General features: G+C 40.5%; 1 protein-coding gene across 11 annotated transcripts in view; it reads left to right on the top strand.

Moving 5' to 3' along the window:
* The window catches only part of Zpbp (zona pellucida binding protein), a 197,521-nt gene that overhangs the window by 84,173 nt on the left and 97,888 nt on the right, over positions 1-15,460 (top strand). For all 11 annotated transcript variants that reach the window (XM_063273482.1, XM_063273483.1, XM_039092302.2 and 8 more), the window contains one exon: positions 6,517-6,593. In XM_063273482.1, the coding sequence (XP_063129552.1) occupies positions 6,517-6,593 (77 nt within the window). The remainder of the gene's footprint in view (positions 1-6,516; positions 6,594-15,460) is intronic.

The following is a 15,460-nucleotide window of genomic DNA, read 5'->3' as shown; positions in this document are numbered from 1 at the left end:
GCTCCTGAGATTCTCTCTTCCATATCTTGTATTCTGTTGGTGAAGCTCATATGTACAGCTCCTTGTCTCTTCTTTTGGTTTTCTATATCTATGGTTGTTTCTATGTGTTCTTTCTTGATTGCTTCTATTTCCAGTTTTAATTCCTTCAACTGTTTGATTGTGTTTTCCTGGAATTCTTTCAGGGATTTTTGTGACTCCTCTCTATGGGTTTCTACTTGTTTATTTATGATTTCCTGGAATTCTTTCAGGGATTTTTGTGACTCCTCTCTAAGGGCTTCTACTTGTTTATTTATGATTTCCTGGAATTCTTCAGGGATTTTTGCGATTCCTCTCTGTAGGCTTCTACTTGTTCTCTAAGGGAGTTCTTCATGTCTTTCTTGAAGTCCTCCAGCATCATGATCAAATATGATTTTGAAACTAGATCTTGCTTTTGTGGTGTGTTTGGATATTCCATGTTTGTTTTGGTGGGAGAATTGGGCTCCGATGATGCCATGTAGTCTTGGTTTCTGTTGCTTGGGTTCCTGTGCTTGCCTCTCGCCATCAGATTATCTCTAGTGTTACTTTGTTCTGCTATTTCTGACAGTGGCTAGACTGTCCTATAAGCCTGTGTGTCAGGAGTGCTGTAGACCTGTTTTCCTGTTTTCTTTCAGCCAGTTATGGGAACAGAGTGTTCTGCTTTCGGGCGTGTAGTTTTTCCTCTCTACAGGTATTCAGCTGTTCCTGTGGGCCTGTGTCTTGAGTTCACCAGGCAGCTTTCTTGCAGCAGACAAGTTGGTCTTACCTGTGGTCCCAAGGCTCAAGTTTGCTCTTGGGGTGCTGCCCACGAGCTCTCTGTGGCAGCAGCAACCAGGAAGATCTGCGCTGCCGTTTCCGGGAGCTTCAGTGCACCAGGGTTCCAGATGGCGTTTGGTGTTTTCCTCTGGCATCCGAGATGTATGTACAGAGATCAGTCTCTTCTGGTTTCCCAGGCTTGTCTGCCTCTCTGAAGGTTTAGCTCTCCCTCCCACGGGATTTGGGTGCAGAGAACTGTTTATCCGGTCTGTTTCCTTCAGGGTCCAGAGGTGTCTCTGGCAGGGGTCCTGCCGCTCCTGGGCCCTCCCCCATGGGAACCCAGAGGCCTTATACAGTTTCCTCTTGGGCCAGGGATGTGGGCAGGGGTGGGCAGTGTTGGTGGTCTCTTCCACTCTGCAGCCTCAGGAGTGCCCACCTGACCAGGCGGTGAGGTCTCTCTCCCACGGGGTCTGGGAGCAGAGAGCTGCTGCGGGCCGGGATCCGAGGGTGTGGGACTCCCGGTTAACACAGGGAGTGCCCGGTCCTAGAGGAATTCTGCCTCTGTGTGTTCCGAGTTCACCAGGCAGGTCTCTTGCAGCAGAAAACTTGGTCTTACCTGTGGTCCCAAGGCTCAAGTTTGCTTGGGGGATGCTGCCCAAGAGCTCTCTGTGGAGGCAGGAACCAGGAAGATCTGAGCCGCTGTTTCCGTGAGCTTCAGTGCACCAGGGTTCCAGTTGGCGATTGGTGTTTTCCTCTGGCGTCCGAGATGTGTGCAGAGTGCAGTCTCTTCTAGTTTCCCAGGCTTGTCTGCCTCTCTGAAGGTTTAGCTCTCCCTCCCACGGGATTTGGGTGCAGAGAGCGTAGATGTTCTTTATTCAGCTGAGGACATTTGCCTCAGCCACAAGTGAGTGACTCTTGACCTTGTCCTTTCCCTTAGTGATGTGGTCACAAGCTGGAATCTCTTCTATTGTCACTGAAGAAGATGGAGTCAATTCTCCTTAATCATGCCATGCTGGTCTTTTGATATACTGCTGGATTTGATTCCATATTGTTGAGTTTTTTTGCATCTATGTTCATAAGAGTTAGTGGGCTGAAGTTTCCCTCTTTTGATGCATTTATCTGAGCTTTGTATCAGGGTAAGCCTTTCATTCTGAGGTATCATTAGGTAAGTAATCCCAATGTATTATCTTACTCTGGAGCAAATAGGTCTGTTTTCTAGGATATAGTGTAAACATTGGTGCATTTTTTTATTTGTACATTTTTTCTTTGACGTTTTTATAGTATGTGTAGCGTACTCTGATTACTCTTCCCCCAGCCCCTTTCTGAGTTCATTCCCTCCCATGCCAGCTCTCATTATTCTGTAGGTATTTCTTTCCCTTGTTCATTAATTTTAATTTGTGACTCACAGTTTAACTAGAGCTGTAGTGTGGTCTATGGTTGGAGATGTCTTTACAAGTTTGGTTTGCTCACTAGCCGCTCTACAACTAGAAACCATCCCTCTGCATTTGCTGAACTCCCCTAGTTAATAATAAACCAACAGCAAATGGGAAGGCCCTGTGAGCCCTGTTTCCCTTCCACAGCTGGGACTAGAAGAGCTTGTCTTGTGTGAATCTTGTGCCAATGTACACAACTGAGTTCATGTTTTCCAGAAGAGCAGTGATTGCTCTTAACCTCACAGCCATCTTTCTAGCTACCACTGTTTATAATTTTAATGATATATTATTTAATTTAGTATATTGTTCCTTCCCCTTTTAAAAATAGAATTTGCTCATATTTTTTCAAGTTTCTTTTATATAAGCTTCGTTTAAATCAGTCTGTGTAGGGCTCTGGCGCCAGGGACGGAGGGGCTCTTCATCGTGATCTCTTGCTCAGCTAGGTGCTCAGGTTCAGGTGAGGGGAGAGGGAGCAGCTTCCCAGCCCCCAGCTGCTGGTCCTTCTCCTTTGTGCCTCTGCCACTTGGGTTGCTTGGGCCAGGCTGAACCAGCAGGAGACTGACTAGCCAGCGAGGGGTGTAGGGGAGAGCAGATCTCTTCCCCAAGAGGCAGTGTTACAGCTCTTATGACAGAAGTTCTCAGATGATGATTAATTCCTGCACACCTTTAATTCTGAACATGTGAACATGACTCTTAAATACAGTTTTTGGGATAGGTCTGACAGCAGGTACTTCCTATTGGTTTGGCCTGAGAGCTTGGGAAGACCTCATCTACATATTCTGGAGCATGGTCCTGTTTCTATGACTGATCTGTCATCTTCACCTGTGGAGGAGGTGCTTGGGGAGTTGTCCTATGTGACTGATCTTCTAGAGCCTTGGTAACCTGTGGTCACGTCCTCACATGTGGAGGAGGAGCTTGAGTAATTTTCCTACATGACTGGTCTGTCTCAAACCTTACTACAGGGGTCTTTGTGGGGCATAGCTACAAGAAGCCCTGATATCTCGACTAGGAATCAGGGTACCTTTCACCGCCTGCTGCCCCACAAACCTGTCTCTTTCTTTTGTCTAAAAATGTCCTTATTGTTATTCTTGTGTGTTGGTCTATTGCGTGTGGGTTTATGTGCCACAGTGTGCACATGGAGGCCAGAGGACTGGACTCTTCGTGTAGGTCGTACTCTTGTTCCACTTCTACACAGGTCCTGGGAACACACTTACATGTCATGTTTCTTTTTTCTATTGAGCCTTTATTTTAAGAAATCGTAGATTTCTCATGTTGAAAAATACTAGATTTTGCTAGTTTTCTTATAGTTCTCTTGATTTTTTTCTTCAACTAGTTGTGTGTGTGTGTGTGTGTGTGTGTGTGTGTGTGTGTTATGTGAACATTTTGGGGACAGATGTTGACCCTGGGTGTCATCCCCTGTCACTTTAAAAGTTGTTCTTTTGCAATGGGATCTCCTGCTGCACTTGTACCTTGCTGTCTTCCTCTTTTGACCAGCCAGGACATGCCTCTGCAGAATAGTGCTGACATTGCAGATTCATGTTACCATCATGAGTCCTCTCCATTGTTCCCTGAACTTGAGTCTTCACTTCCAAATACATTTACTCATGTTGTCCAAGACATAGATAAGAGGAATTCTTTATTTTTTATTTTATTTTTTTATTTTTTTATATCTTTATTAACTTGAGTATTTCTTATTTACATTTCGATTATTATTCCCCTTCCCGGTTACCGGGCCAACATCCCCCTAACCCCTCCTCCTCCCCTTCTATATGGGCTTCCCCTCCCCATCCTCCCCCCATTGCCGCCCTCCCCCCAACAGTCTAGTTCACTGGGGGTTCAGTCTTAGCAGGACCCAGGGCTTCCCCTTCCACTGGTGCTCTTACTAGGATATTCATTGCTACCTATGAGGTCGGAGCCCAGGGTCAGTCCATGTGTAGTCTTTAGGTAGTGGCTTAGTCCTTGGAAGCTCTGGTTGCTTGGCATTGTTGTTCATATGGAGGCTCGAGCCCCTTCAAGCTCTTCCAGACCTTTCTCTGATTCCTTCAACGGGGGTCCTGATCTCATGTCAGTGGTTTGCTGCTGGCATTCACCTATGTATTTGCTGTATTCTGCGTGTGTCGATAAGAGGAATTCTTAAATCTTTGTGAAGAATCAGTACAATTGTATTCTTTCTTGAATGAAAACTCATCCTTTCTTTCATTCTGATTTCTATTATGTATGAGAGAAACATTGTTTCTTCTGCTTCTTTTGTGTTCATGTTAGCTGCAATATACTTTACACATTCTTTTCTTGTATTCTGTGTTTATCCTTACATTTAATATAGGTCTCTATGGAAAACTTGCCCTCTGGCCTTAAAAATAAAATGATAAATTCTATCTTAGTTCTTAGTATTGTATATCCCTTATATGTGACAAATTACTTGTTTTTTCTCCTTTCTGGATTATTTCTGATGTTTGATTATAGCATGTTTTACATAGAAAGGAAGGCTCTAGTTGCTTATGTGTGAAATTTATGACATGTTAGATTTGAGGGTATTGGTCATAATTTACTCAAATAAAGTACTCTTATGGGTGTTGATGTATGTGTTGTCCCTCGGCTCTCTGTACCTCTTCACCTTCATTCACTTCTCCTCCTCCTCTTTTTCTTCCTTCTCCTTTTTTTAAAAAAAAGATTTATTTATTTAATGTATATGAGTACATAGTAGCTGTCTTCAGACACACCAGAAGAGGGCATCAGATCCCATTACAGATGGTTGTGAGCCACCATGTGGTTGCTGGTATTTGAACTCAGGACCTCTGGAAGAGCACTTAACTGCTGAGCCACCTCACCAGCCCCCTTTACTTCTTTTCTTCTGATCAGAGTTCAGTGACATATCTTTAGGTTCCCCAGCTGTTTCTCTACACTGCTCAAATATGTCAATTTTTTTTCAGTGAATTCCTTTCAGCTATAATTCCATGCCTTAGTTATTTGGTAGCTTTTTATAATTTATTTCTTTATTAATATTCTTTTCATGGCAACATGTTCTGTTTTCTTTCCATCTTTATCCATTATTTTCTTCAGCTCTTTGAGCATTTTAAACATTCTCAGAGTTTTTTGTACATTAGCCTAGTGTTTTCTGTGTCAGGTAAGCCATGGCTTTTCAGAGACATCAGAGTTAGTAAATGCATAGACAATTAAACAGCTCCAAGCAAGACTGTTTGGAAGATTAATTAACATAGGGTTTATTTGAAAATAGTCTGAATGGCTAAATATTTCCGAATAGGAAAATAGTTCAATGGCTAAAAGTATGTAAGTAGTATTAATGGGAAAATTGTCAAGATTACTATTGGCTATTTCACAAGTAATTTTAAATAGAAAACTGAAGTACTTACAGTTTTTGTTGTATTCTTTTAGCTGTAAATAATGACAAAGCTACGCTTGTTTTTTTGTTTTTGTTTTTGTTTTTTTGTTGAGTGTAAGTGAGTCTTAAGATATTAAACACTATATTTCTGAATTAGTTATAGGTCTGGGCTTCAGGTAACAGGGTTTTTTTCTTTCATGTTTTTATTAGTTCTGAGATTTAACAAAGGTATTTGGCTATGAGATTAAAATTATACTCTCCAACCATTAGTTGTTAGAAATCCTTGAAGTGTCTGTTTTTATTCCAGCTTTGAGGTTGATATCTTTGGACAGCAGGAGTTTTGCCCATGATCTTGCAGAGATATTCATCAGTCCAATATTGTTATATCCATTGAGTTTTCCTGATGATCACATATTTATCTGAAGTAAAATTATATTTTTCATGTAGTTATTTCTATAAAGGCAGAATATATATGTGCTATTATACATGAAAATACTTATTATATTGGTTAAAAGTGGCCACAGCTTTAGTTCAAATCTCATTGAATTTCCAATGTTGTTATAGTTTATCTTTCTCCTTTTAGTTTCTTTCTGCACAGTAAGCATTAATTTAGTGTAGTGAAACCCAATAGATAAGAAGAGAGGTTGGTAAATAAAGAATGAATATGTATACAGAGTTAAAATCTACTTTGTAAAATTTGAAGTAATTTCTTTGTTAAATACCACAAATGTAAATATCTCAGCATCAGTTACTGAGAAACTTAATTTCTAAGATTATAGTAGAAGTGAGGTTTTCCTGATTTATGTACAACAAATACTTAGCTTAGGATTTTGCTGAGATATTTAGCATTAGGAAAAATTCCAGATTTAATATAGAATACTCTTAGTTGACAAATGATGTTTCATTTTTCAGAATTTAAATATTTTGATAGAGTATATAAGAATAAATATAAAATATAATATATTTTCTCAGTTGCATCTATAGACACTGAAAAAGGATCCAAGCCATGTACAGACCATAGTTGTGAAGCTTCCAAAAGATTATCTAAGGTATGTTCTGTGCTGGTGGAAGAGAAGTGAATGAAAATGCTCATTGTTTAAGGAATCATCTTAGTCTTTGTTAGCTGTGAGTAAAATGCATAGAGCTCATAGGGATTTCACCTTCCACAAAATAAGAAATTAATACAATTTGTACTTGACAAGCACTTTAAACATAACATTGTGTAACTGGTTATATAAAGAATGATTTTATTTATTTGGACTTATTTCACATGACTAATTTATATTTAGAAGAAATCATGGCTGCAGTTTATTTAGTCAATTCAGTTTTCACAGGTTTGCATATTAGCCTTAACTAATGCAGCTTTGCTAGACTCACTTGTTATAAGTTATTTCATGGATATTTAGTATTTCTGTACGGTCATCATGTCATGCACAGATACACGGTTACATCTTGCTCTTATGTCTTTACTCATTTATCTTATTTAGTTTGAATTGCTAGAGTCAGAACAAAAATGAGTTGATGTGCTGAGACGAGAGAGCTTCTGTCCCTAGACTAAAAGCATCTTGTCTTCCAAAGACAAGTGCGATGGCAGCTTTGGATTTAACGTTAGTAGAGTGAGGTGTTCTTGTCCTCTTCATTTACTGGACTATGCTAAGAGTGGCTGTTAAATTTGTCTAGTACGTTTTCTGATTTTATTTTTTAGGAAACACATAGCTGTATTATATGTGTTAGTCTTATTAAGGATTTTCTGATTTTTGTAGACTCCGTTCTATGCAATGTATCTTATGTTATTTGTAGTCACACTCTAAAACTGCTAGTGTACTTCAGCATGACTTCTTTGAGCATTTTAGTGAGAAATTACCAAGGTAATTTTATAAGAACAGCAAGGTATGACATATAGTACAATGTCACACACACACACACACACACACACACACATATATGTATATGTTTATGTATATATGTATATATGTATATATATACACACATATACCTTTCTTTGTGTAATATATTTGCCACCTTAGTAACAGCTCCAAAGTGGATCATGGTGGTACTCTTCTGTACCACAGTTATGTTCCCCATGACCCCCTCCCCCACTGCTACTCTAACCATAGAACTCATCATTCTGTACTATTTTACAAATATCTCACAGAGATTAGATAGACAGTTACTATCCTTATTAATGCTATGGTCATTTGTTGTTTTTATTATAGCCATTCTAACTTGAGTGAAATGAAGTGGAATCTCCTGTAGTTTTGTTGATGGTGCTTGGTTTTTGGCAGTTTGAAACAAGATCTCACATTGTAGCCAAACATGGCTTTGAATTCATGGCAAGTTGTCTTACATACCCTCCTGAGTTCTGGGATTCCTAGTGTATGTCTCATGTATTTTTTAAAGAGTTACTTATTCTTTGGAACTCTCTGTGTGTTTACAGGATGTTGTCACCGTATTACCTCCCACTGTCTAATTCTAACTCATCCCAGATTGCTCCCATTCCCGACTTTACGTCCTCTTTTCCTTCATTTTCTACTGATGGAGTTTAATGAATGTCACGTGCATATTGCGCATATTGTGTGGCACTTCCTCCCACTGGAACAGGGAAGGTCGAGCCCCTAAAGAAAGCTCACTCTTTCTAGCAGCCATCATGATTCCATAACTTCTCAGCTAGGGGTGTGGGTCATGCTCTCCCCCTTCATCTAAGCTGGGATGTTGACCAGCTTGATCTGTATAGTAAGCCTTAGCTGCTTTGAATTTATGAGTGTAGTGGCCCAGTCACAGCCAAAAGACATTGTTCTTCCACAGTCCTCCCTGCTCACCCAAACACCCATGGCACCTGGGACACCCACAGAGCCCAGCTAACACGGAGCCTACTCACCCTGCTAAGCTCCATCTTCCTTCCCGTCTGCTCCTCCACCTGGGCCAGATCAACAGTTGATCCCCTCCCACACTGTACAGCCTGCCTGCCTCCCAGGAGGGCTACAGGAGCCAGGACACAGGTTGCCTGCCTCCCAGGAAGTCCTCAGTAATGAGGGACATAGGAGGCCTGCTCTAACCAGAGATACAGGAGGCCCACCCTTACCAGAAATAGCACTGCCTGCCTCCAAGGAGGCCTGCTCTAGACGGAGATACCCAGATCAGTTAACACCAGAGATAACCAAAATGGCAAGAGGCAAGTACAAGATCATAAGCTGCAGAAGCCAGTGCGATTTGACATCATCAGAGCCCAGTTTTCCCACCACAGCAAGCCCTGGATACCCTAACACACACGAAAAGCAAGGTAATGACCTAAAAATCTATCTCATGAAGATGACCGAGGCCTTAAGGAGGACATAACTCCCTCAAAGAAATACAGGAAAACACAGGCAAACAGGTAGAACCCTTAAAGAGGAAACAAATGAATCCCTTTTAAGAAATACAGGAAAATACAATGAAGCAGATGAAAGAATTGAACAAAATGGTTCAAGACCACAAAAATGGAAATAGAAACAAAGAAAACACAAATGGAGGCTACCCTGGAGATGGACAATGATGGAGTAGGAAAAAGATCAGGAGCTACAGATGCAAGCATCACCAACAGAATACAAGAGATAGAAGAGAGAATCTCAGGTGCATGAGATAACATAGATGATGTTGACTGTCATCAGTCAAAAATAAAAAAAAAAGTGTAAAAAAGTTCCTAACCCAAAATATCCAGGAAATTTGGGACACAATGAAAAGATCAAACCTAAGGATAATAAGAATAGAAGAGAGTGAAGATACCCAGATCAAGGGGCCAGAAAACATCTTCAACAAAATCAGAAGAAAATTCCCTGACCTAAAAGAGAAATGGGCATATATGTACAAGGAACCTATAGAATACCAAATAGATTGGACCAGAAAAGAAAATCCTCTTGTCACATAATCATCAAAACACTAAATATACAGAATAAAGAAAATATTAAAAATCTTTCTAAACTCTCTTCTCTGGTTCCTTGAGTCTTGGGGGGAGAGAGTTGGTATAAATGTTCCATTTTTGGATGAAGACATCACAGATGTCCTCCCTGTACTGTGACCAGTTGTGAATCTGTATTAATTACTGTCCCTAGTCTGTACAAGGAAGCTTTACCATGAGGACTGTGGGCTGTACTATCACGGCTATAGAGTAAAGTATTTACATAACTTTATACTGTATGCATTTAGCAGAATATCATAGTAGATTCACCTGACCTATGAGCTACTTTCCTGTGGACTTTCGGCCAGATCCTGTGGAGTGGATTTTAAATACACTCAGAAAGAATGCAGCAGGAGATGTATCTATTTCTATGCACATAGAATGCTAGGATTAATATTGTGAAAACAATTACCATTGCTGTATCTACCTATTGTTCTTTTATATCCACTAGTGATTACTCTGTAAAAAACATTCAGTACATGCATATTCACAGGTCATATATGTTCTTGTTGGCTTTTTACCCTCCATTAATATGAAATGACTTTCTTTAGCTTTTATGTTGTCTGAAAGTCTACTTAGTCAGAGATCAAGCTGCTACGTTGGCTTGCTTCCCACTTCTGTTTGCCTGGTCATTAACTCCCATTCTTTCAAACAACCTCGTGTTTAGTTCTGACCAGCAAAGTGTGTGTGCATACATGTGTGCGTGTGTTTAGATAACAGGTAGAATCTTGTCAAAATTTGAGTTATTTCATGTCTATTAATTGTGGAGGAAGCACTAATGAACACTCTTGCTGATCCATATTATTTTATTGGCTCTTCTTATAGTTGGTTTATTAATATTCTTTTCTTTTTTCCATATATTTTAAAAGTATGTTGTTTTTAATTATTTTCTGTACGAGTGCTCTGCATCTGTGTGTGTGAGTGTGTATCGTGTGTCTGTATAATTTGGGGGTTTCAGAATCCAGACCTGGAGCTACAGGTGGCTGTGAGCTGCAGCACTGCAAATTGAATCCAGGTCCTCTTGAGTAGCAAGTGCCCTTCACGAAGCCTCTCTCCAGCCTCCTCGGCCCAATTTGTGTGAGGCTTTGCTGTTGACTGTGTTTGATGTGCTGTATTCTTTCCGAGTTCTTGTCATTTTATCCAGTACTTGTGATTGCATTCTTTCTTGTGATCTTACAATTGTGACATCCATGTTTTCCTACGTTTAATGTTTTGTTTCTTCTGCAGTACTGACTTGGTCGTCACACACAGCTTTAATTTTCTTAGAAATGTCATTATTTTTTGGCTACTTTCAAAAGGTAATTATTGGATATAGCAATTTTGGTTGATAGTATTTCAAGTTTAAAGCTTGAAATAAATAATTTAATGCTTTTTTGGATTCTTGATGTTATATGTTAATATATGATATTATGTTTAACTTTTTAAAGTGACTTGTTATTTTTCTTTTACAGCTTCTTCTTTTAGGTAATTTTGGCATTGTGGTTATATTCTTTTGTGGATTGGTAATGCATACACATTACCAATGTGCATTAAAATTCTATTGCCTGTTGTTTCCTTGTCAGTCCCCCCCACCCTCCCTAACGGTTAAGGATATTGTCTTTGTACTTTCATCAGATAGATTTTCTATACATTTAGTTTTTTTTTCTTTTTATTCTCTGCTCTTTCTTTTGTGACATGGGTTTTTAGTTTGGTCTTTAGATTTTATCCCAGAGTTGGTAGAGATTTTTATCATGCATTTATGGTTGCTTGCTCATTTATTTATCTTTGCCAATGTCTGAATGTAACAGTTCCTCTTCCTAACTTTTCATTCTTTAAATTCTTATGTTTTCTCTCATCTGTGGGGAATCTAAATATGGAACTTGTTTATTTTTTTATTTTCTTTATTGGATATTTTATGTATTTACATTTCAAATGTTACCCCTTTTCTGTTTCTCCTCCAGAACCCTCATGCCACTCCCTCTCCTCCTGCTTCTATGAGGGTGCTCCCCCTCCCTCCCACCCGCTCCTGCCTCATCACCCTGGCATTCCCCTACACTGGGGAATCTAGCCTTCACAGGACCAAGGACTTCTCCTCTTATTGATGCCAGACAATTCCATCCTCTGCTACATATGCAGCTAGAGCCAGTCTGTGTACTCTTTGATTGGTGGTTTAGTCCTGGGAGCTCAGGAGTGGGGGTGGGGATGGGGAGTCTGGTTGTTTGATATTGTTGTTCTTCCTATGGGGTTGCAAACCCCTTAAGCTCCTTCAGTCCTTTCTCTAACTCCTCCATTGGAGTTGGCATGCTCAGTCCAATCAATGGTTGGCTGTGAGCATCTGCCTCTGTATTTGTCAGGCTCTGGCAGAGCCTTTCAGGAGACAGCTATAACAATCTTCTGTCAGCAAGCACTTCTTGGCATATACAGGAGCCTCTGGATGGCCTTTTCTTCAGTCTCTGCTTGATACTTTGTTCCCTTAATTCCTTTAGACAGGAGCCATTCTGTGTTAAAAATTTGGAGATGAGTGGGTGGTCCCATCCCCCAATTGAGGGCCTTGCCTAACCTCTGGCTATGGTCTCTACAGGTTCTCTCTCCACTTCGTTGGGCATTTCAGCTAATCTCATTCCTGTTGAGTCCTGGGAGCCTCTTTCTTTCCTGGCATCTGGGACTTGCTAATAGCTACCCCAATTTCCCCATTCCTCATTGCTACAGACCTTTGTTCAAATTCCTGACCCTCTGTATATCATACCCCTTTCCTCCCGTACCTGATTCTGCCTCCCTGTTTTCCCCCTCCCTCTCCTCTCTTCCTCCCAAATCCCCTCCACCCTCGAAATCCCATGAGCATTTTGTTCCCCCTTCTAAGAAGGACTGAAGCCTCCACATTTTGGACTTCCTCCTTCTTCAGCTTCATACGATCTGTGAATTGTATTCTGAGCTTTTGGGGTAATATCCACTTACCAGTGAGTGCACACCATGTGTGTTCTGTGATGCCATCACCTCACTCAGGATGATGTTTTCTAGTTCCATCCATTTGCCTAACAATTTCATGAAGTGGTTGTTTTTGATAGCTGAGTAGTACTCCATTGTGTAGATGTACCACATTTTCTGTATCCATTCCCCTGTTGAAGGGCATCTGGGTTCTTTCCAGCTTCTGGCTATTATAAATAAGGCTGTATGAACACAAGTGGAGCACGTGTCTTTGTTATATATGTTTGAGCATCTTTCAGGTATATGCTCAGGAGTGGTATAGCTGGGTCCTCAAGTAGTACTATGTCCACTTTTTTGAGGAACCACCTCAGAAAATTTTCTGATTTCTAGAGTGGTTGTACAAGCTTGTAGTCCATCAGCAGTGGAGGAGTGTTCCTCTTTCTCCACATCCTCACCGTCATCTGTTGTCACCTGAGTTTTTGATCTTAGCCATTCTGACTGGTGTGAGGTAGAATCCTGTATATAGCGAAATGCTGGGTGCTGTTTAGGTGTCCAGTCGGTCGGTCAGTCTCTTGTCATTGGGGAGTTGAATCCCTTGATGTATTAAGGACAAGTGATTGCTACTTCCTGTTATTTTTGTTGTTAGAAGTAGAATTATGTTTGTGTGGCTATTGTCTTTTGGGTTTTTTTTTTGAAAAAGATTACTTTCTTGCTTTTTTGTGGGTGTAGTTTCCCTCTTTGTATTGGAGTTTTCTATCTCTTACCCTTTGTTGGGCTGGATTTGGGGAAAGACATGTAAATTTGGTTTTGTTATGGAACATCTTGGTCTCTCCATCTACGTTAATTGAGAGTTTTGCAGGATACAGTAACCTGGGCTGGCATTTGTGTTCTCTTAGGGTCTGTATGACATCTGCCCAGGATCTTCTGGCCTTCATAGTCTCTGGCGAAAAGTCTGGTGTGATTCTGATAGGTCTGCCTTTATATGTTACTTGACCTTTTTCCCTTACTGCTTTTAATATTCTTTCTTTGTTTTGTGCATTTGCTGTTTTGAATGTTATGTGACGGGAGGAATTTCTTTCCTTGTCCAATCTATTCGGAGTTCTGTAGGCTCCTTATATGCTCATGGGCATCTCTTTCTTTAGGTTACGGAAGTTTTCTTCTATAATTTTCTTGAAGATATTTACTGTCTCTTTAACTTGGGAATCTTCACTCTCTTCTATACCTGTTATCCTTAGGTTTGGTCTTCTCACTGTGTCCTGGATTTCCTGGATGTTTGGGTTATGAGTTTTTTGCATTTTGCATTATCTTTGACAGCTGTGTCAATGTTTTCCATGGTATCTTCTGCCCCTGAGGTTCTCTCTTCCATCTCTTGTATTCTGTTGGTAATGCTTGCATCTATGACTCCTGATCTCTTTCCTAGGTTTGCTATCTCCAGAGTTGTCTCCCTTTATGATTTCTTTAGTTTCTAGTTCCACTTTTAGATCTTGGATGATTTTGTTTGTTCGTCACTTGTTTGTTGTGTTTTCCTGTAATTCTTTAAGGGATTTTCGTGTTTCCTTTTTAAAGGCTTCTACCTGTTTAACTGTGTTGTTCTGTATTTCTTTAAGAGAGTTATTTATGTCCTTCTTAAAGTCTTCTATCATCATGAGATGTGATTTTAAATCAAATCTTGCTTTTCTGGTGTGTTGGGGTATCCAGGGCTTGCTGTGGTGGGGGAACTGGGTTCTGATGATGCCAAGTGTCCTTGGTTTCTATTGCTTAGGTTCCTGCCCTTGCCTCTCGCCATCTGGTTATCCTGGTGTTAGTTGGTTTTGCTCTGACTGGAGCTTGTTCCTCTTGTGGGCCAGTGATCTTGTGATCTTAGGTGTGTCAGCACTCCTAAGAGACCAGTTCTCTTTGGGTGGGATTTGAGCGTGGAGAGCTTTGTTACAGCTTTAGCTCTGGGGTGCAGATGGAAACTGGAAGGATCCTGTCCCTGGCTATTTCATGGTGCCTGTGCCCAGTGTGCATCTGATGGGTGCCTGTTTGACCAGTTATTGTAGCAAAAGTTGAGGTCTCATGTGTGATCTTAGGGACAACACTCATGGGAGACCAGCTCTCTCCGGGCAGGATTTAGGTACGGAGCTATTTTTTCATCATTTCTATTTGTTTTATTTTCTCTAATCTGAAATTATATTGCTGACTTTTTCATCTATGTTCTTGAGTTTTTCAAGTCCCGAACTGATTTCTATACTTTAATTCATTGCTTGTTTGTATCATTTTTGAAGTCACTGACCATTTTTATAAATAAACCTTTAAACAATCTTTAGCATTTTACCCATTTCAGTATCTTTGAATTTAGTTCTTTAGGGCTCATGACCTTGGGGCTCACGACCTTTTGAAGGAGGCGTGTTGCTTTGCATTTCTCTATTGCCATTTGCTGATGTATTGATTTGTCTCTCTCTTCTGGTTTTATCTACTTATCTTAATAATCAGTCTACTCTTGAGGTTTAACCCCAGTGCAACTGAGAACATAAAAACTAACTACCACAAGCACAAGAATACTAAACTAGAAACAGAGATGCATTTAAAATTAAAGGAAGCCACCTAGCACCTCCAAAGGCCATAGGACAGAAAGAGGCAAAAATATAGTCAGGTGAGATTTATAGTATCAAGTATGGGTTTTTACCTGTGGAGTGGGTCTTAAATTTAATCAGAAGGCATACCTTACCGGGCAGTTAGCATTGTAGCTTGGAAGATTTGCAGCTGGGGAGACTGTTCACTGCTTTTCTCTCCTAGCAACCTGTACCCAGGACAAGACACACAAGATCAAACTGGTTGACATCCAGCATAACCCTGGAAAGGCTCACAAGGCACTACCTGTAGCTTCTTTTAAAGTTGTTGTTTACCGGGCTAAAAAAGGAGCAGGGGGATCACCTGACTTTGGTGACATGTCTTTCTTATGATGTAGGTTGGCTCTTGTCTGGTCTTAACTGTTTATCAGAGTCACTGCTTTGAGGGGCTCGTTTCCTTGCAGTCATTGCTGGGGACACTTGCGTATCATCCATGTGCATGCTCCTGAGATGCCTTCACATCCCT

This window comes from Rattus norvegicus, chromosome 14 (genome assembly GCF_036323735.1).
Source record: "Rattus norvegicus strain BN/NHsdMcwi chromosome 14, GRCr8, whole genome shotgun sequence".
NCBI classification, from domain to species: Eukaryota; Metazoa; Chordata; class Mammalia; order Rodentia; family Muridae; genus Rattus; species Rattus norvegicus.
The sequence above is the reverse complement of the archived record's forward strand: the minus strand, read 5'-3'. Positions and strand labels throughout refer to the sequence as shown.